Source organism: Miniopterus natalensis, chromosome 7, assembly GCF_054644295.1.
Source record: "Miniopterus natalensis isolate mMinNat1 chromosome 7, mMinNat1.hap1, whole genome shotgun sequence".
NCBI classification, from domain to species: Eukaryota; Metazoa; Chordata; class Mammalia; order Chiroptera; family Miniopteridae; genus Miniopterus; species Miniopterus natalensis.
Window position 1 is genome coordinate 68,582,913 of NC_142087.1, and position 22,825 is coordinate 68,605,737.

A 22,825-nucleotide genomic window follows, 5' to 3' on the forward strand; every position below is an offset into this window, starting at 1 on the left:
CCTCTGGTTGTTCTTATAAGGTCCATCTCTACCCTGTCTCTCCCAGACTCTCCACCACAGTCATTAACATCCAGTGCACCAAAGTGTCCCCATCATGGAGGCTGCTTCCTCATTTCTTTCTCTTTGCCTCCATGGTTGTGCTAGTTCCCCCTCTCCACCCCCCAGCCCCCCAAGAAAGGCAAAACAAAACTAGAACATGCCCCTTCCTCTGGCTCCCGTCAGCCTAATGCACCTTCAGCTAGGGAGCCACCCGGCGTCCCTGTGAAAGCCGTAGGCCTTCCCAGTCCTGGCGCGGAGCACAGAATATTCTCATTCCCTGTTGGGGCAGATGTGCCCTTTGCACCTGGCACAGAGCAGGAGCTCAGCCAGTGCCTTCAACTGAATGACTGCAGATGAGTCACTTCTGAAAGCGGTTATAGGCGCAGGGTTTCCTGAGCCGTCGAGGGCAGGTTTAGGCCTGGATGCAGTACTTTAGAGCAGAAGGTAATCAGAGAGGACACCCCAGCCCCCTCAGGTCCGATGGTGGCCTTTAAAACATCTCTAATTTTAGATTTTTCCTTTTCGTATTTAAACATAAACTGTAAACCTTTTACTGTAAAAAAAACTACAATTGTTTTTAAATGGTGAGGAATTACATTAAGATGATAAATGAAAATGAGATTGTTAAACTCACTTTCACTTTTTTTTAGCTCTTTCTAAAACACTCTATATGTCTTCCCCATCTTAGCATTAATTCAGTCAAATCTAAATATAGTCACTAGTGTATGAATGTAAATGATCTGACACACTGATTTCAGTTGGCACTAAACTTGATAAATTTGTGGGTTTTCTTTATTCATTGGTACATTTCCCATGAAAGTCAAATGGAGAATGCATATGGGAGATTAATGACCGAAGAAAATCGAAATAGCCATTTCTTGAATTTTTTCTTGCCCCAAATAAAACAATTTTTCTGTTTTAATTTGTCAGATTAGAGATATTTTTACATGTTCATCCGGCCATGAGTGACCATTTAAATTTCCAGTCAGTTTCAACAACTTCTATTCCAAACCCTCTCATTCAGTTGCTTAATTAAATCAAAGGCCTCCGTGGCATGAACATTTTCATTTTATCACGAATGACCGTAAAAGCCCCGTGTTTGGAATTTCAAAATCAGAGGTATCTTGCTGCTTTATGCTGTTCAGTTGTTTCTGGTTCACACAGATTGCTAATTATTTGAGCATGTTGGGTAAGGAAGATTGGCATAATTGATTTTAAATGCCCCCTTTAATAAAAAATTAGTGCTTCCAAAATAATGGAATTTTGTGTACTTCTGAGAGATACAAGCCTTATTTTTCTCAGCCTCTCAGAAGTCCCTGTAACAATTCAAGTGCATGTAAGTTCCTGGCACATAGCCAGCATGCAAACATTGGTCACTCAGTGTTAACTGAATAAATGATGACTGATATTTCACGTGAAGATTTAAAATTTTAATGACACCCTTATGTAGAAAAGGTTTTTAAGTAAAGCCAGTCATTGTAAAGTGATACTGCTTTCCCCCTCAATAAAAAGGGGAACGGAAAATGCCAAGCTTCCTTTGCCTTTTTAGACACTATTGAAATGTTTTACATATATTATTAAGGTATTTTGATTGTTCTGATCTTCTAATCTTTGTGAGTTTTGTAATACCTTATAATTACTTTTTATAATCATTGTGTGCTTAAGAAATAAATGTCATGTAAAAATGACTGCAGTGACATAAAATCACAAATAGCAATTTACATTTTCTGACATACCTAATAGTGTCATTTTTTTATCATTCTGTTTTGGTGGTTTCAGAAATTTTATTAGTATACTTATATGTGTGTTTCTTTATTTTAATTATTTTCTTTCTGGGCATAATTGTCTGTTTTTCTGAAGGTATCTCTATTTAGTGTCCTATTTTTAGTCCAGTTATACTTTAATATTACTATAAAATATGCAGGATATATGTATCTGTTAGAGTTTAAAAGTTTGCATGTTGGGTGTCAGAAGTAAAATTTCATTAATTCAGATTTTCATAATAAGAAATTACCATTTTGATACGGATTAAATGAAAGCCAACCTTCATACTGCACCCTTTATTTTTACCAGTAAAGTTGATAGTGTAAAGATGTCTGTTGGAAGGACTTAAACTCTCTCGGGAGCTGGCATTCACGAGTCGCCTGTTTATTTGTATGCCGGGCTGCTAGTTGCAAGCTCTTCGCTATTTGGGAGCCCAACAGGCTCTTTATTGGGATGTAGCATTCGTTTGTTTGAGACTGTATTAGAACCTTTAAAACCTAAACGTTTTAGGAAAAATCCTAAACAAGGGCCCTTGATTAATACTATATTTCAGTCAGTCTAAAATAATGTTTTCAAGTATTTTGAAATATTAACTTGTAACATCATTTTTGTTAACTGAATATAGTGTCTTATTGAAAGAGTCTGTGCGAGTTTTCTCCAAAAAACATTTTGACATTTAAACTTCTACTCTAAAGCCTCTAAGTAGTATTTCTCCCAAAGGATCATTGCCTGTAATTCACTGCAAAAGTTTTCAAGATGGAATCAGTGCTTTCAGATCCTGAGCTAAGAGAGAGTTAGTTATATGACCAAAAAATAGAGTGTGACATAGCAGTGTTCTCCAAATCTCAGTTTATCCGGGCTGTTATCACCTGATATTTGACGTCTAAAAGTAGTTGAACAGGGAGAAAGTGTCATGATTCTGAGGTTCTGTCCAAATGAGATCCCCAGCAGCTGGAGAAATTCATGTTGGGTCAGGAGCACTGTCCCCCGCATCTCAGCCTTGCATTTGTCCTGCGCACACTCTGGTACATTGTCAGTGACCCAAAGTTGCTACCTTGTCATTGCTAGACTCCTAGAAGGGTCACGCCTGACACCTCTCCTTAGAGAGGCCTGACATCCCTGAGGCTACAGTTTCTCTTCTTTCTTGAATACGACAGTACATTTTGGTGTGTTTGCCTGAAAGACACGGAAAGCGCTGTGACAGATGCATTTAAAAGCTGTATTTATTTGCTGGAAATGAACCTAGGACTATACTTTGGCCAAAATACGGTGGGAGAATTCTCATTGTCAAAGTTTGTTGAACACGCGAGCACTGGCGTTTTAGTAGGCGTAAGGCGCTTGGCGAGCACTGGACTCCTGTTGAAGGGCCGCTTATCAATGTCGGTGTCCTGTCCCCACGCCCTGCCCCAGGGATGTGTCCTCCGAGGCCGACAGCAACATCCGCCAGATCAACCAGGAGGCGGCGCACCGGCGCTTCCGCTCCCGCCGGCACATCAGCGAGGACCTGGAGCCCGAGCCCTCCGAGGGCGGGGAGGCCCCAGAGGTACTGTCCCCTCCCCAGACTCTGCGCCCCTCCTCCCCCTGTCCCCAGCTTGATTCTCTGCTGTGATTTCTTTTCTCCATAAAAGCTGTTAAATGGTCTCATAGCTAATTGACAGCCATCGGGATATTAATTTAGAAAGTGCTCGGCACAGCCTCGTTTGATGAATACATGCATCTCTGTCATTACAAAAGGGAAGGACGTTCTTTGGAGGGGAATGTTAAGATTTTTTTTTTACTCTGTAATTGCAATTGAGTGAGCCCTATAACTAGTTTGCATACCACATCCAAGCTTTTACTGAATGCTTTTGACATCACAAAAGAGATTTATTATAACCAAGCAGATACAAATATGGGTGAATAGAAATGTTGATAATTTTTCCCTGAAGTGTTTATGGTAAGTTACTGGGGGAGGGAGAGTTATGAATTGAAGAACAAATGAACAATTATCGTAACTTCCATGCTGCCTTAACACACTGTGTACGTACTAGAAACCCATTAAAGACATTATGTTAGGAAGAAGGTCATTTACAAAATGTTCCAGTGATCAGAATCCGAAGAGCAAAATTAATGATTCTGTAAAAAAATTTACTGAAAGTTGCTTTCTACCAGTTTTTAATTACAGATTATAGCATTTCTGCTGCTTTCATTATGAATCCTCAGCAGTTAGAGTAAAAGGACATCCATGGAAATCATCCGTGAATTCTTGAGATTGTCTTTTAACCCATGAATTTAGTAACGAGTGCTAGAAGTCAGTCCCAGCTCAGCGAGGTGGTATAAAGTGGTTTAAGAGCACAGCCCCTGGAACCTGGCTTCCTCTGTTCAAAACCTGGTCCTGCCACTTCCCAGCTCTGTTACCGTGGGCAAGTCCCCCTCTGTGCCTCAGTTTCTGCATATGTTAATTAAGGTAGTAGTCATCTTTCTCATAGTTATTGAGAAGATTGCCTCCTAAGTGCTCAGTAAATGTTAATTATAGTTATGACGATGGTTATTGCTGGGGAGGGGACGAAAGGATTCCTGTTCCTAGTATTTACCTTGGCGTCTCATTCCTTGATAGTCTTGGGAGACCATTTCGGAAGAATCGACTAACACTGGAGACTCCCTCAGTCTGGCGCTGCTTCCCCCTCCACCTTCCTCCCCATCCTCTCGGACCAGCCCCCAGGAGCTGTCCGAGGAACTGAGCAGAAGGCTTCAGATTACTCCCGACTCCAATGGGGAGCAGTTTGGTTCTTTGATTGTAAGTCATGTCCTGTTTGAGAAGTGAAACAAATATTTTATCATTTTTTGTTGCACTAAGAGAGTCTTGTATGCAAATAATGACCGAGGGTCTTCCAGCTCCCAGGTAACTCTGACATTCTCCAAAGTTCCTCCTAACCTAGGAGAAGCAGGACTATGCCTAAATTAGCCCAAGCAGGTGAGACTCTTTCTTGATTTGAAAAGAATGCAACAGAATAAGAGTTCATGGCTTCTGTAATGATCAGATTTAACCTGGTGAGATTTCTCCTCCCAGCCATAGTCCTTTCCTCACCAAGGTGGCTTTTCGCATTGGGACATAGGAGAGGTTGGACCTCCCTGTCACTCCTCTTAAGTCATAGTCTGCGTGCGTTATCATTCGCATTTCACAGATGAAGGCGTAGTCTTCAAGTGACCCGTCCAAGACAAAATTTGAATGGGAGATAGAAAACATCTACGTCCCAGAAAACCAATCCTTGTGAAGGGTTGTGGAATAGGAACACTGACATTAGGATAACAGCATTTGAACTTGGGTTCTTAGCAGTTAGGGACTCTTTCTAGAAGCTTCAGACGGGGCTAGGCCCCAGTGAGAAGCAGCAGAATCAGCCATGAAGACCTCCGGGGGTGCTTGACAGTACAGAACTGCAGGAGAAGCCCATAGAAAATGCCTGCTTGTGCATTAAGCTGGAAACAAATGCAGTCTCAGTTTTTTGAGAAATTGAACTTAAATATGTTCTATAGTAAAGATAATAGTGATATCACTGAAAATGGTATCCTAGAAAAGTAGTCATTATTACAATAATATAAAATGTAAGTGGAGGGGAGGACTGCATACAATGTAAAAGCAAGTAAATACAAAAGTGTTATTTCTTCAGTTACAGTGTTTTTATTTAGAAAAACACCATTGGCCAGTTTGTGGGAGGTACAGTGATTACTTACTTAATGTGGTTTTATGTTAAAAGTCTATCAATGTTTTTCAGAAAGAGAAATACCACTGAGATGAAACCTTAGTACTAAAAGGGGCAGGAAAAAAGAGTTTGCATATATGAGATATTTGAATTGGTAAAACTGTTGCTATGGAAACAATATAAGCAATGAAGCCGTATATTTAAAACCTATAAAAGGAAGTAAGTACTGCAATAATTATAGCAATTATACACCTTTGGTCTACCAAGTGAAAAATCATAATATTCTTCTGCATTAATATTAAGTTAGCATCTCTAATTATTTGTATAAGGAGCTCCTGCATTTAATTATTAAAGCTATGTAAAATATCTTTAACGTCCAAGTGCAAGTGTTAGAATTATTTTAAGACTGTGTTCAGTCCAGTTCAGCTATTAAATAAAAGTGCCTGAGAAAGAAGAATATGGGGCTCTTGTCCAGTTTTGCTTGGGGTCACTCTATTCCAGAACAATAGCACGAACTTTTACTAAAGAATGACTCCTTCATGGCAACTGTTGCGGAAAGACATGGATAGTCCCCTATCCCCTTCACTGCCACAGAGTCTTTCTTTGATCTTATCCCATTTTATTTATCATTGCAAAATATCAGAAATGAGCCCAGCCGGTGTGGCTTAGTGGTTGAGCATTAACTTAGAACCCCGGAGGTCACGATTCAATTCCCAGTCAGGGCACAGGCCTGGGTTGCAGGCTCATCCCCAGTAGGGAATGTGCAGGAGGCAGCCGATCAGTGACTCATCATTGATGTTTCTATGTCTCTCCCCTCTCCTTTCCTCTCTCTGAAATCAGTAAAAATATTTTTAAAAAAATAAAGTATCAGAAATGAGTAAATGCTACAAACATGTCCCCTGGATGAACCTGTTGCTGATTAGACCCCTGGCTTTTGTGTGTGTCACCTGCTATGTTCTCTGATTGGACTTGTTAGGCTTTTCTTAAAAACTACATAGATGAATGCAAACAAATGAGAGGAACATTATACATTACACATTCGATTTATTAGGTTAACCTCATTTCCCCTCATTCCTTATCTGTAGGACTTCAACTCCATTGAGAAGCCGAAATTGTAAATACTCGACCCTTCAGAAGTAGCACAAGGTTATATTGGAGTTTCTCTGAATATAGAATCCAATTGGTTCTTTGTCAATGATAATAACAGTCAATAAGTGTTTAATAACCATATATCAGTATTCCTTCCTCTGTCCATATCACACTGGAATTCACCTAGAGGTCGCTTCCCAAGGCAGGTTAGAAGACTTCCAGCTTCCTACTTCCACTTTTCAAGCAACCCGAGAGTGTTGTGGTGACCTGTTGAGTCCCCTTTCACGTTTTGACCTTGCTCTCTTATTTTTTGCCGTTATTTCTAACTAAGGACCAATCAAAACCCCAGCCTGTTGAAAACACTGAGAATGAAAGTTGCAGATACCTTGAGTCCCGAAGGGATTACCCTCATTACTCTGAAAAGATGATGTTTCGCTTCATTACCTCCCGTCATTGTCATCGTAGAGCAGTGAGGAGGGTTGAGTGGTGTATTTCGTAAGCCCGTGAAACTTGTTTCCGAGAATGTTTTCTTAATGCTCCCTGTCCTTTCCTCCCCTTCAGCAGAGGGAGCCGTCCTCCAGGCTGAGGTCGTGCAGTGTCACCGACGCGGTCGCAGAGCAGGCTCATCTACCACCGGTAACCCGCGCTCATTTCGGGTCCTCAGTTGGCCCTTTCCGCTTTCATTCAAAATCCTCGGGGCTACTGAGGAAGAGTTTTTCCTGTGAAAGTGCATTTACTATGCAAATGAGACATGCGAATTTCCTAGCCAATCGCCCACCGGAGAGTGGATTCCAATGCAAAGTTGTTTTTGCCACCAGAGTCTCTGAGATGGTAAAGACTCCATTGCTTAGTTTTTCACCCAAATTACTACCAATTCTGATATGCTCACTTAACTAACAGCATACGTTAATAATTACATTTTTAAAAAACTTATTTTAGTCCCTCACACTATGCTCCGGTGACCTATATTTTAAGACAATATTGAGTCCTTTTAAACAGGAAGAACTCTCCTGGGTTTCCACGCCCACGGCCTAAACTAACCCCACGCGGCCGCTGTACCTTCTCTCTAAAGGCAGCTGTACTGACTGAAGAATTAGCTACAACTTGTTTCCACTCTCCCAGGATTTTTGTAACTAGCAGCAGATATGGAAGAGTGGAGAGCATTTAATAATATAGAACATATATAAAAATGTATATTCTAATTGGAAGGCAGACCAGACCTGCCTTGGGAGATGTTTGGTGTACACATTAAAAAATAAGAAAACGTTACACGTAAGTTTGTTTCTTTTTTGGAGGGGAAAAAATATGTGGTCTTAGCATGTTCAATTTGATGTTTGACCATAACCAATATTTTTATGACTGCGAATCCTTGATTATTTTTAGCACTAATACTGTATTATGTGTGAGGAGGGGAAAGTGCACATACAGATTTGCGACCACAGTGTCTTCCCCATCGTGTATACTTTTGTACCACTCAGAAGGATGTTTTTGCCTAGGTTTTTAGTCTTTTACTCTTGCAAAATAAATTAATGAGTATACTAGTCAACTTTAATAGTCAAAATAATGGATTCATTTGTGCCTTGTATCCAATGAGTGCTGGTGATGAGAGAAGCTTGACAAGAGCGTCCTTTCTGGGATGGTTTCAGTCCTGGCCTCCCCAAAACACAACAATCAGCATTGATGGGCTGGTGGGATCCTCAGCCTAATGTTTCTGTGATTTTCCTTGATGAATTAATGGCACTTTCTCTCCTTTTCACAATCAGTGTCAATTTTACTTGCCAAAGAGCTCGTTTTCCGGGAAACTGATGACTCCTCTCTCTTCCCTTGTGCTCTGGGAAGCTGTAAACTCACTGATCACCAGTGGCCTCTTATTTGAATTTTCAGTGTGGCAGATTTAAAAACCTGCTCATTATTTAATAGTGGGCCCAAAACCATCGTGGTTTTCATTTTTTTTTTCCTGAACAAGACATCTCACATTATGGAGGCTGTCAATTCATCTTTGAGCCAAATTGAGTCAGCAGCCCTGAGGCTTCTGTGGGTGGGAGGTTGATGGGTTCCTTTTGCCTCTGGTCATCAGTGATTGCTCAGCTTTATCTGGACGGGATGGGTTTCAAGGATTCTGATTCGTGTCACCTGCCTCACTGGCTGCCACAGCAGTGATTCCTGATTCAGTAAACCACGGGTGGTCTCCCTAAGTGCATTTCACTGATGTAAATTATCATTTAACAGCCCAGTGCCCCAACTAGGAGAGCACGTTCATCAACTGTCACGGGTGGTGAGGAGCCAACGGTAATGATGCCCTCGATCAGACTTTAATGGCAAAACTGTGGGTTCGTTTTAGTATTTTCTATAGTGGTGAATATGTTCCTTTTTTCTTTTTTGGGGTGCAATCGGCTTTTTTGTGTGTTACAGAGGTGTACATCGTTCTTATTTTAAACCTTTCACTTTCACATTGTTCGAAGGTACTGGGTAAAACTCAACCATTTTCAGTCTCATATAGTTTTATTAGGAAGACTGTCAAGCTTTGGTTAAGTGCATTTAATTTGACCATTTAGAATATATTTTTGCCTTTTAGGGTTTGTGCTTTTGATAAGCTTTTGCTGTTTGTTAGAATGCTTGGGTAAATGAATTTGGCTGAAAGAGAATCGGGGGAGGCACAGGAACTGAATGTGATTGCACAAGTGGGTTTTTAGTTGTGCACAGAGCTGTCTCTCTTGTGTATTTTCTACCCCACATTTTAAACGCTGAGTTAGATTTTCTGTGTCATGAGCTTGAACCAGTGAACTTTCTCTGCTATCACAGACCCTCCTCACAGGAATGAACACGTGTTCATATACTTCTTTGGGGGTGGGAGGGAAGGGAATATATTTAAGAAGTTTAAAGTCTATCAAAAATGGTGTTTCCTTAAGCAAGGGGTGGGGAACCTTTTTTCTGCCAAGGGCCATTTGGATATTTATAACATCATTCTTGGGCCATACAAAATTATCAGCTTAATAATTAGCTATTAAAAAAGCTCCTAGATTTATTGAATTTCTAGCCCCACCAAATGATTTCGAGAGCCGTCGGCTGGACGTTCCCCATACCTGCTCTAAGCAAAGTATCTGTTACTGTTATTATTCATTGTTTTAAATGGTGGATTTGACTGTGTATGTTGCCAATTTTCTATTTGATCCCTGAAGACAGGCTAGTTTATAGTTTATGCTTGGAGCTGCTTTAGCTATTTGACGAATTTTCCTTATTGTTTCACCTTTGTTATGTTTGTTATACTGCTTATTACCTGAGGACACCTTTAAGTACATATATAATTGCTGATTTTCTTCAGGATGTTGATGATTTAAAGGAACAGTTTTGTAACAGTGTTAGAATTTAATGCTTAGCATTATACACAGGAAAGTCAAATTTGCAGTCAGCAAAACTCAGCCTCATTTAAGCTATTGAGCCACAGTAATTTTTGTGAAAGTCATGTGTCAGGTGGGCCAGGCTCAGCCTCCACTAGAAGTCCCAAACTTGCAAATGAACTGGCACACTGCCTGTTGTGCACTAGAAATTTCTGTGGCAGTAGAGCTGCAAGGTGGACGGACGAGATCGTTTCATGAAATAATTTTAGCAGAATTCAGTGCTGATGAGCACCCTCTTCCATCCACGTTTGCATTGTATTGGCCGTGGAGTGTTGGGAGTGTTGGGGTGTTGTGGGAGCTGTACTATCAAATGACGGGATAGACTGGTGGTGAGGGTGCTGGGCTCCTTGTAGGAGCTTCCTGGCAGGTCAGAGAGATGATCTGCACGAGATCCCTGTGGCCCTTACCATGGCCCTCTTCTTGCCAGTGCCCTTCCTTCCCTCACCAATGAATCACAAATATGAGTGTGTTTTGGTTTTTTATGTTAAAGGACTGGGCCATAGGAGTAGTTCCTGAATGTTTTACCTACTCTCAGGCTGTCTGTGTACCTGGTCATCTTTGGCTGCAATAAGCCAACTTATTTTGTGGCCACATTTGAAGTTTCAGTGGGTTTGCAAGTATCACACCTGTTCCTTTTCCATCATCACTATCCCTTGTCACCAGTGCCCTTTATCTTTTCCAGTTCCATCTCCTACCGTGTTTTTCCCTCTTACACCCGCTCCCGCCCCTCTCTGTGTCAGCCCCACACTGAAGCGTACACTCTTACACTGGAGCTGTGTCCTGCTGTCACAAACACACACACAACACACACACGCACACGCAGATAAATGTGATCTCATGTACATATCACTGAGCAAATTGATACTTTTCACTTACGGTCATGCCTCTGGGACATGTTAATAATTACATAATATTCAGCGATGTGAATGCACCAGTTCATATAATCTTCCCACTTTGGTGAGCATTCGACCCCCTACCCCACCCATTGGTCCTGGGTACCCTGTTGCATGAACCATCTTGGTCCACCTGTCTTTCTTTGGCAGTGCTTTTATTTCTGTAGTGTGCCAAGCAAACCCTGCTTCTTACCTGCAGAACCACAACCCTTGGATTTACCACAAATAAGAATACTTTCCAGCTAGCGAAGCACAAGCCCTCTCAGAGATCAAACGAGAGGAAGAACACAGCATAGTCCTTCTGGTCTTTCCTATTGAGACCCTAAAATAAACTGAGGTGACAGGAATGGCAGGGTTTGAGTGACTCTTGGAGCATTGGCGATACTGCCAGACATTGATCATCTGTAAAAGCCTATAGAAAATTTATGGTCTAAACATAATCAAGTTTATTTCATTTTAATGAAATAAACAGAGCCCCTACGATGCTGTAGCGAAATGGCTGTTTGGCATTAGGAAACACGATAGTATATTCGAAGGAAAAGCTGTGGGATGTTAAATTAAGCTTACTAGCAGTTTTAACTTGTCTCTTGACTGATTAACTTGTGTCTTAAGGTAGAATGCAATGCACGTGTGTGTGCACACACACACACGCACACGCACTCTCACACACACAGGCAGTGGGAGTCGGACCGGCTCAGAGCTGGCCGGTCCGTGGTCTGCCTGTAGAAGCTGAGTCCTGCCCCTCCCTGGCTGTGGGTGGCGGGAGGCAGTGTTTTGAGTCACAAGTGGAGTCATCAGCACAGGTTGTTCTCCATGGTCATTTGGAAAGAAAGCTAAAAAGAGAACATTTTAATAACACCAGCTCGCATAAGTGGAACTAGATTATGGGTTACCAATTCAGTTCTCAATAGAAGGTACAATGGGCGTTTTAATCAAAATCTCTGCTACACTCCTGATTTTCCATATCTGTTTAGACCTATTCACTGGACCTACAAAAATAACCTGGTTGCTGGAATACTGTGCTGGAAGTCACTCAGCTTTAGAACTCGATTCTGAGGTTACCCACGACATAGCCAGGCTATTCTAGTTTATCAGGCTGCTCGTAAATACCCCGTCCAGGGGTGGTATAACTGTAAAACTATCCTTAAGGTTTCCAGAACAGAGTTTTCTGAGGGCCTGTCTCATTGCCTCGCCCCAAAAATAACTCAACGGGGAGCAAGAAAAGCAACAAATTCCATTTAGTACTTCATTTAGCCAAAGTATTTTTGGTCATCATATGACCAATAGTAGGTCAAAGCTTGATTGCACTTACTTTGCACACAGGCTAATGGACCACTAACTTAAGGTGCAACTTGGGTTCTAACTTGATTTAGCAGAGTCTTTTTTTGTAGTGCCCAGGTAAGAAGTAGACTGGAAGTAGCCCTTTTCTGTTGTTGCCACAGCTAGAGGAGGAGGGAGGGAAGAACTTCAGGCTGTGGACGAATTCATCTGACTTAAATACTCATGGGAGGATCATGTCTGCGTGTTGGTGTTTTGTCTGCTCTAGTTGAATCCTGCACCTCGGTCCAGGACGCTGTATGGTCAGAGTCTTAGAATTAACCGTGGTGGGGCCCTCTGGACTTTATCTGGAGAAATGTCAAGGAAATAGTTGCAGTTTTAGCAGAAAGTTTTCTTGCCTTGCCTGGTAAAAATGTTTTAGAAATAACCATTGAAGCAGCTGCTTCATGGTCTCAGTTAGTTTTTTCTCTGGAATGTGCTGTTGAGCTCAGGAAGTGGAATATGGAGCCTCATTAACCGAAGTCCCCGAATTACATGATAGTGTCCTTGAACATGCTAATCCAGGGTCCTGCAGAGGACTGGGGACTCTCTATGGGCCTTCTCAGCCAGGGTACATTGTTGATAATGCACAAAAGGTGGGATGAGCATGGGGAGAAGCTGGGCTAAGAGATCTACATCCTTGGCCTAATATCAAGAAAGTGACAGCTGGTAAAACATCTGGAGGGTGAGAAGGTCCTCATTAGGGAAGATGGTAGCCAGAAAGAAGTGGCTTCCTTTTATATCTCACATAATGTTTGGCCTCTCGCTTCTTTTACCTTCTCCTGGGAGCCTGGATAGCCGTGGTTAGCTTCTTGTTTCTGAGCCCCCCCCCACCCTTAGAGTAGCACCCCTTTCACAATTACGGATCTGATATGCAGCATCCATATATCTGGGACTTCCTCCTGAGACAGCGTTGACCTCAGATGTCCATCTCGGTGCCTCCTTGAGTCACTGAAACATCCTTGCTATTTCAGAGTCCTCCACCCCCGACTGCATTTCTCAGACTGCCTCTTACAAGCAGAAGTGTCTCAGGAATCCTTTTTCTATCTAATTTGGGCTGTCTAAATATAGCCGCTCTATACTGGACATGTCTCTAAACCTGGAACCTGCCTGTGCTTCCTTCGCCCTGTAAAGAGACAAGCTCCTCATAGGCATGCAAGGGAAATGCAGCCTCGGCTACCAGGCTCTAGAATTCTGACCTCAGCTTGCCAGGTGGCTTCCTGAGCTGGGGCAGCTGGGGGTCCTGGTCGGTCCTCTTGATTATATGCCACTGGTGTGAATGCAGAGCTCCTAGAGAAGGAGCTCTGTGTATTTTTTCTCTGAGAGAGACAATGTAAGGGCCCTAAACTCATGACAAATTTAGGAATAAGCTAGGAGAGTATCTCTGTGGCAGCTATATTGAGGGGAAAATATTCAAAGCATTCCTGTCATAGACAGTGACATTTGACAGTTTGAAATGCCTTTAAGCTCTACACAGTTTGACAGCAAAATTTAGTATCTAAAACAGATTGTTGTATTGGTCTCTTATCACATTAGTAACAACCTTTGCATTTAAGACTTCAGGGCGTTAGAACTGAGTTCTGTAAGATGTTGGACTCCATAGGGGTTCATTTCACAGTGGATTTGAAGCTACTGGAAATCTGTTTTTGGACACTAATGTTTTGGGTACAAATAGAATTATCTTTGTCTAGAAAAAAAATTACCTGAGTGAACATAACTTTATTAAACTTACCAGAAAACAACTGCATTAAGTAACAATGATTTCTTACACAAACAGCCATCAGTGGCCTATGTACACACCACGCCGGGCCTACCTTCAGGCTGGGAAGAAAGGAAAGATGCTAAGGGACGCACATACTATGTCAATCATAACAATCGAACCACCACTTGGACTCGGCCTATCATGCAGGTATGCAGATCTCCATACAACCGAAAATTGCAGGCAGCCGAAGCTGAAATGTACATGAGCTCCATGTTGCTGATGTTTATGTCTTGTCCTGAGATCCTGTGTTTTAGAAATTTTGTTTTCCCACAAAGAAAATGCCTTATTTTAAGTATATGCCTAAGGAAGAATTTGGTTCCCTAATCAGCCTGTCCCTAGATATATTATTTTTTAAATGTCACATGAAAGATATTTTCAAAGTAAGAGCCTGTGATAAAGTGTAATGCCTCTCCCAAGATGCACCCCCCAGTGTTTCCTGAGACTCGTTTCCATGCTGGGCCAGTGATTCATTTTTATTTCCCTTGAATGTGTTTCCCCACCCTTCCCCCTCCCCCATTATTATGTTTAATCATTTCCTCCATGCTTTAAATAGACCAGACCTCTCATTACTGCTGGCTGTGTTGTTGTTTGGGTCCACACTCCCAACCATACACACTGGGAGATCCTCACATGAAGCTAACTTGTTTTTGCTCCAACATAGCTTGCAGAAGATGGTGCATCTGGATCCGCCACAAACAGTAACAACCACCTAATCGAGCCTCAGATCCGCCGGCCTCGTAGCCTCAGTTCGCCAACAGTAACTTTATCTGCCCCACTGGAGGTGAGAAGGCTACTCATCTAACTGGGGTCACGTCTATCCTGTGACTTCTCATTCTCTCTTCTCTCTTAACTTGGACTTCGGTTTCACAGCCACCTTCCTGTCTGATCAGTCGTTGTGTTCATGGTGAAGGGTGTTCTTGTGCAGCCTTACTACATGCTTCTCTGTTCCGCCCAGCTCACATCCCTGGACTCTCGCCCGATTCTTATTCTCATGGGGTGACTTGTGCTGGACGTGCGGGCCCCTCTTTTCAGAACTTTTTCCATTCTTGTGTTTCTCTCCTCCTTGCCTGTTACCTCATTAGACATGCATAGTAACTCTTTCAAATACCAGTGCTTATATTAAGTTTTAAATCATAGCTGTGGCTTTGATCATTTCTTTTCCTTTCGACTGTAGGGGCTGTCATTGTGTGGGCATACGTGTTTTTGATGCATATCTGCACCGCTAAGTCATTGCTGCGCATCTGCGTGTGCTCCTGTTCATGTGGTCTGAGTGCCATTGCTTAACATCACATGTCAAAGAGTTAGAGAAGCCAGAGCACAGACGTTCGAGTTTTAAACTTGACTGTGTCCTAGAGACAGCTGTGGGATTTGATTCTTTGTGCCCTGGGCCTAAGATGCTGATGAGTGGGAATGGATGATAGCTCTCTTCCAAACTGTGATATAAATGTCATGGGTAACCATACGAGTCCAGGAGGTTGTCTTTGATGACCTAGGGGTTTCTTTCTGTGCTCTGCAAGTTGTCAACCCATTCTTCATTAGCCTGTGAGCTCATTAGGAGCAGGGGCACTTTTTTCTCCACCCTCTGTAGAGTCTTCATTCAGAATTCTCAGTAGAGAACAGTATTTTTGGTATGTATCTAGTAGCTATCGAAGAATGGTGGTTTTAAGTAATTAATGTTGTGTGTTTAACCAATTAAAAAACTCTAAAGTTAGATTGATTCAAAGAAAACAAATGACAGAAATAGTTTTCTTAGGAGCTTCCCCTTGCCCCTCTCCAAAGAGGAGCGTTCGTGAGGCCCAGGTACATTGTGACGCATCTGAGGAGCGCGTGACGAGAGTTCTAATGCTCATTGTTATTCCTTAGGGTGCCAAGGATTCACCCATACGCCGGGCTGTGAAAGATACCCTTTCCAATCCACAGTCCCCACAGCCATCACCTTACAACTCCCCCAAACCACAACACAAAGTCACACAGAGCTTCCTGCCACCCGGCTGGGAAATGAGGATCGCGCCGAACGGCCGGCCCTTCTTCATTGACCATAACACAAAGACTACAACATGGGTAAGGCCGCTGCTTTTATTTGGCTCCGTTTTCATCGTGAGGTCTGGCGTTGGTTCCTTCATCCCCTCACTCCGTACTCATGGTTCTTGTAGAGAAATTTCACTGACACCCAACTTGTCCCCAGAGGGTCTTCTCAGCCTGCCGCGGGATTCCGCACGTGGGAGCAGGTGACAGACGGGCGCAGAGTCAGGGCCAGCTGTTGGCACCAGCTTGGATGCCTTTTCTCCAGGGCACTCCTGGAAAGCGATAGTTTTGACAGTTTACCGTATTTGGGGGGGAGGGGGAACAGTGCTCCATAGAGCAAGGATGTTGATGTTACTGCTTCACCTCTCCTGATGTTGTGATGGGAACTCTAATCTTTCTAAAAATAATTTTCCCTTCTCAGTTTCTCTTTGCATTTTTATTAACATTACCCATCTTTGTTTGATTTGTCCCTTTAGTTTGTACCGTTCACCTTGGAGTAGTATTTTACCCTTCTCTGCCGCATTTCACACCTTTAACTGTGGGGTCAGAGATGTACTGAAGGACCTTGGTTGTAAATGTGGTAGCTCTTGTTTCGTGAACATTTTGTCCAGTTTGACTTTCCACGTGCCCGAGTCATGCGTGAGAAAGAACCTATGTGTTGTGTGAACTTGGACGAGATGAAATAGTTTAAAAGTGAATGTGCATATCTTTATATTCCTCTGTCAGTTCGTGTTTTAGCTGAATCAGTGGTGGCTCATTTGAGGTAGCACATCTTTTTTTTAAGGGTGATATTTTTCTACTAATAACCTGTAGACCTGTGATTGAACTGAAATTGGCTCTCTTGTTTCTATTTCCCATGCTACAAAAGGTTCGTTTTTCTTCCTGTCCATTAGGTCCCCACTAATGGTCCGGGGACAGAGTTTAACTCAGTCCTCCTAGCGTCTGTGCTGCTTGCTTAGAACTGATGCGATGTGAAGGCTGGCTGAGTTTTGGGATTGTCGGTGGCCCTGGCTCCTTGGTCTTGGATCAGCGGTGAACACATGCTTTAAATCCTCATTTCCAGTGAAGACACTGTGTGTCCAGTTGTGAGAACAGCAGTGTTGTGTTAATGAAGAGGGCTGGGCCACCATGACCTGGACTGTCATTTATATTTTGACCATGTTAATTCAGTCCCTTGAGAACTGGACAAGGTAGCCTAGACGGCTCTCTCTCAAATCCTATGAGTAGATCATGGTGCAGCACATCCCTGCGAGGACATTCTTGGCATGTGGGGCAGGACTGTGACGGTGCCTGTTACTGCAGGACACTTAACATCCTTGGTTCCTGCCACTGAATAACCACCGTTTCTCTCCCTCCCCCACCACAGTGACAACCAAAAATCTTATCTCGCATTTGCAAGCGCCCCTTAGTGAGAACTACTGTAAAAGTTCTTACTTTAAAGTAAAGGACTAGCCTGCCAGGTGGATTTATCGTTTAGATCCTGGTGACATTCATTAAACTCATAACTACCTCTAAGGCATATAATAACATGTAGCTTTGTTTGACTCACCTTTGAGTCTGCAGATCATATTACAGGTTTGGGGCCAAGATGAGAGTAAGAGGTAGGCAGGCAACTTTGGGGGAAACAGACTAATGGGGATTTGGTTTTTAAGTCTTTTTTTTCCTCGACATAGAACCTGTGGCTGTCCTGCTCGAGTACCCAATTTTGCAAATCCTCAGCCAGGAATGGGAGCTCCAGGAATGGGTAAATAGTATAAAAGTAGGTGGATTAGTGTATGGAGCCACTGTGGCCTGCCAACATAAGCTTTGATTTTAGTAATCTGAACTAGCTTAGTAACCAAATCCCCTAACCTTTGCACAGCCTCCGCACCACAACTGCAGAGTAATTGCAGCTGGGCAGGTTTCCTTTTAAACAGCCTCAGCTTTGTTTACTGCCTGCATCATTGCCGAATGAAACCCAGTTTGAATTTCCAGTTGTCCCTTTCTACTCAGATGCTTGTTATTGACTGATTGATTTAAATTTTTAATTCCTTATAAAACAACATTCTTTTGCTGCTGCCATCGTCGAAAATCCTCACAGTAACAACTGGAAATTCCCCCAGTGATTCCCCTTCTTCACTCAACTCAGACAGGACGGGCTGGCCCAGCTGCTCTCTCTCCTTCCAGACAAAGGCCTGTACAGAACTCTCACTGTTGAAGGCATGTTCTACATTTCCTGTTGATTCGGACAAAAGATGGAGGAGGGATAGAGGGAACTGTAAAGATAATTTTCAGCTTAAAAATCTGTCTTGAGTTGGTTTGGCATTTGCTCCATTTTTTTAAAATTTTTAATCCGCACCCGAGGATATTTTTTCCATTGCTTTTCAGAGAGAGTGGAAGGGAGAAAGGAGAGAGAGAGACACATCGATGTGAGAGAGACACATCGATTGGTTGCCTCCCACATGAGCCTTGAGGGGAATGGAGCCTGCAACTGAGGTACATGCCCTTGGCTGGAATCAAACCTGGGACCCTTCAGTCCGCGGGCCAGCACTCTAACCACTGAGCCAAACTGGATAAGGCTTGCTTCATTTTTTTTAAAAGAGAGAAAAAATGAGAGGCTGGCATGGTTTTTCTTAGATCTGAGCCCTGTAGTGAAAAAGGAAGGAAAGCTGGTGGGACAGGTGGAGACTAGTGAAAACAGTACTCCCGCCCCCCTCAGCCTGCGTGCTCTAGATTCCTGCACCAAACCAGAGCATGGAAAGGTCAGATCAACATTTCCCGTCTACATGCATAGGGGAAAGTTCCCGCTGATGTCTGTTTATAAAGCATGACCTGCTGTGAAAGCAGTGTGCCTGCTGCCCTTCTGGAATAACGTCTGAGACCCCAAGCCTGAAAGCCTGTCCACCATGCTCTCACCCCTTAGTGACACCTAGAAGAGGCATTGAACCCTGTCCATGTGAGGATTCCTTGTAGCCAGTCTCCCAGCCATTGCTTCACTTGTCCCCACCTGGGGCAGGGCACGGATGCCTGCTGGAGGCCAGCAGGTGACCAAGGAAAGATTATAAGAGGCCTTCAGTTTGTTGCTTTTGCTGAGGAAGCAGCTTGAAGCATGTTTATGTGAGTGTGTTTATGTCTCTTGCAGGACAAAGCATTGGCTTGTTTTGGTAGTGAAAAAGAGTTTACCTTAATGACCTTTCAGGTTTGTTTTCTACCTGGATCCAAGCTCATTGTAGCTGAGGCGTGGTTGTTGATCTCTTCTGGGATGAGGAAAAAAGCAGTTGTTTTTTGAACCCGTGAACATTCCCTTGTTTTATATATAACGATTCTGCTAAGAAACCTTTTTGGTTTTTAAAGAGATTGCATTCTGTTTAAAACCCCTTTCAACTGTATTGAGAGAAACAAATGGGAAATGCTGAAATAAATGTGAAATGGGAGTGTTCTTACTGTGCTGAGAGGACAGAGAGAGACAGTGGAGCATGCTTCTTCGTATTTTATTTATTTAGATTCTTATCATTTGAGCCTCATTAGTGTTCCAGCTGTTGGCATCCCTGAAGTTGTCATGATCATCTGGAGCCTTGGCTGCCCTCCACCTGTGCCATCAGCTTGGGAGTGCCCGCCTCCTTGGTTGTTCAGGGGATTCAGTGGGGAAGGGGGGTTCAATGTGCCTCCTAGACTTAGCCTTCAGAGCTTGAGGGAGTGCAGCTGCTGCCGTTATTTTTATTTTTGTTGGTATAATCAAATATGACCCCTAAGGCCCACCAGCCCTCACATTCTTTGGATTCTGGGTTTCTATGCAAGACCATTATAGCAGACCCATGAAATTGAGTTTATTTTATACTTTGTGCTCCCCCGCCCCCAGCCCCTACCCACTGGCACTTTAATTTCAGTTTTTATTTTCCCCCCTTTAAATCACCAGCTTTTTACCAAAAGGGCTGGTTGTCTTTCACCATGGCCTGTGTGTGGGATTCCAAGGCATGGCTGGCCTTGCGTGGAGTGTTGGAAGGCCCTGTCTTCCTTCATGTCATAGCGGCCTCAGCTTGCTCTAAACCTTCCCAGTCGGGGTCTGTGTTCCCAGGGGTCCCCCATGGTTGTGATTTTAACTGGGCCAGCTCAGAGCAGCGAGTGGGTAGCTTTTGTGGAGTTCTGTGCTCTGTAAGTTTTTCCTTGGTCACAATGAACCCATCATAAATGTTTCCAGAATGTCAGCTGTTCAGAGTTTCTAAATCCTAAATCTGTTTAATTTATCTGTTTACACTGTATGTGTTCCAATAATCTACAGAATGCTGGGCCTGTTTTGTGCCTTTACTTATCCTTTTTAAAAGCATACTAGTGAAGTTCAGAGTCAATATCCATCATGATTAATTTCTTCAATTAAAAGTTTGCTATAGCCCCGCTGGCTTGGCTCAGCGGTTGAGCATCGATCAACCTAGGATCCAGGAGATCGCAGTTCAATTCCTAGTCAGGGTACATGCCCGGATTGCAGGCTCAATCCCGAGTCAGGGGCATGCAGGAGGCAGCTGATCAGTGATGACTCTCTCATCATTGATGGCTCTCTCATCATTGATGTTTCTGTCTCTCTCCCTCTCCCTTCCTCTCTCTGAAATCAATAAAGATATATTTTTAAAAATTTTTTAAAAAGTGCTATAGCTAACAGAAAGCAACGCTTAGTTTTATTTTTTTCTGATTTTTTTTTTTTTTAATTCTTGCCAATTTCAAAAATCTATTGCTTTGTTATAATCCAGTAATTCTAATGGTTTAAACTATTGACTGGGAAGAAAACTTTTAACAGCTTTTTTGAGATTTGATTCACATACCAAACAGTTCACCCTTTACAATATACAATTGAGCCCGGTCAGGCGTGGCTCAGCGGTTGAGCGTTGACCTAGGATCCAGGCGGTGGGGGTTCGATTCCCGGTCAGGGCACATGCCCGGGTTGTGGGCTTGATCCCCAGTCTGGGGCGTGCAGGAGGCAGCCGATCAATGACTTTCTCATCATTGATGTTTCTGTCTCTCTCTCCCCCTCTCCCTTCCTCTCTCTGAAATCAATAAAGATATATTTATAAAATAAAAAATATATATATATGTACAATTGAATGGGTTTTAGACAAACATTGAACAAAGTTGTGCAGCCATCACCATAACCAGTTGTAGAACACTCTCATCACCCCCAAAGGAAACCCCATATCCATTAGTAGTCACAAAGTAACTTTTATGAAAGGATTTTTTTTAAATCGGGCTTATTTGATTGACATTCTGTTATTCTGAGTTTTATTGTTTGTTTTCTAATCTTTGGCATTTAAAATATGAATTCTCTTAGTTACCTTGCATATTTACTGGGTCTCTATAAGTAAGGGGCAGCTCCCAGACTCAGGATCAGAACCTCTGCACAAGTTCTTGTTCTTTTTGAAACTCAGTTTCCCCATCTAGAGAAATGAAGATCATGTACCCAACCTCCTAACAGCGTGGTTGCAAGATCATACGTCTGACTGTACTTTGTCAGTTATAAAGCATGACCAAAGGTGTCAGACTATGTGTTCCTCTTTTGTTGGTTCTCTTTGGTATCTTAAGAACAGGCCTTTTGCAAACTTGTAAGTATTAAGGTACACGTGAGAATCTAATCTGTGGACCTCGAGAATCTCAGTCCAGTTGTATAGTAGGGACGTGACTCTGATGAAGCCAGGGACAGCTCCTGACCTGACAGTCAGACGAGACTCAGGTTCCCTGCTCTACCTAGTTCAGCAAAGAGTGGGAGGGAGAAGATGGGAAGTCCAGTGCGGATGGAGAGGCTATTCCAGTGGTACTGGGCCAGCTACCCTCACCCGCAGCTCTGGATCCATAGGGAGATTACACAGCAGGTCCTCACTCGCTCTTCTGTGGAGTGGAGCCGCCTCTTTGCTGGCACCTTTTATTCTGGTTTCCATAGTAACATCACTGCTGGGTCCCGCTTCCTCTTCACCTGCTCAAGGTCTTGGGAAAACGTTAACGGTTTATTTAAATATTCTTACTCTCCTTCTTTCACCAAGGCCAAGGAGGAAGAGTGGAGTCTTTTCTGAGAGACGGTCAGCCCGTCTTCCTGGTCAAAGATGGGACCCTGCCCTCCCCCGAGCAGGCAGGAGTGTGGATTGTGCATGGGCACCCTGGTTGCCATGGAACATCAGCTCCAGGAGGGGAGGAGCCCACAACAGCACACAGATGCCACCCTTAACGCGTTCTGCCTTTTACATTTTTCTTGCAGGAAGATCCGCGCCTGAAATTTCCAGTACATTTGCGATCAAAGGCACCTTTAAACCCCAATGACCTTGGCCCTCTTCCTGTGAGTACACTGGAGACACATGGACAAGTCTGAAAATGTTCATTCATTTATCTGCCCAGTGTTGATGGAGAGGCCCTGGGACCTCTTTCTCCAGACTTGGCCCATTGGTCTATAATTTCTTACTAGAATTGGGTGTGTGGCTGAATTCTAATAGTACATAAAATTCATACAACAGCCAGTATGTATAAAAGAGGTTTCTGAATTGCTAGCTGCCCTGGAAGGTAGACCTTGTAACTAGGATGTAGGAGGCGTTCTTTACAGGTGGCAATTTAAGCAGCACACAGTTTATTTTGTAGCATAGCAACCATAAGTCCTGCCCATAATGCTGATTTAGTCAATAGGAACAAAAACATTAAAAATGATGGGAGAAAAAGGCGTAGGTACTCACAGAAGATTTTTGTAAGTCATCTTGCCTGCAGATATTCTAAGTTTTCTTCCCTGGTTGATGGCTGTTTATAAATCTAATTTTTTATCAGTTCTCTGGAAGCCTGAATGGGATTAAGCTATTTACTCCAAGTTGGATTTTGAATGAAAATTTCACCATATGTCTTCTTCAACCCACCCCC

At 43.0% G+C, this 22,825-nt stretch overlaps 1 protein-coding gene across 1 annotated transcript in view; it reads left to right on the plus strand.

Annotated features, from left to right (window-relative positions):
• Positions 1–22,825, plus strand: part of NEDD4L (NEDD4 like E3 ubiquitin protein ligase) — a 315,260-nt gene that overhangs the window by 247,263 nt on the left and 45,172 nt on the right. The window contains exons 10-16 of the mRNA XM_087819121.1: positions 3,214–3,346; positions 4,400–4,579; positions 7,134–7,208; positions 13,958–14,089; positions 14,604–14,723; positions 15,806–16,003; positions 22,182–22,259. Coding sequence (XP_087675247.1) covers positions 3,214–3,346; positions 4,400–4,579; positions 7,134–7,208; positions 13,958–14,089; positions 14,604–14,723; positions 15,806–16,003; positions 22,182–22,259 — 916 coding nt within the window. The remainder of the gene's footprint in view (positions 1–3,213; positions 3,347–4,399; positions 4,580–7,133; positions 7,209–13,957; positions 14,090–14,603; positions 14,724–15,805; positions 16,004–22,181; positions 22,260–22,825) is intronic.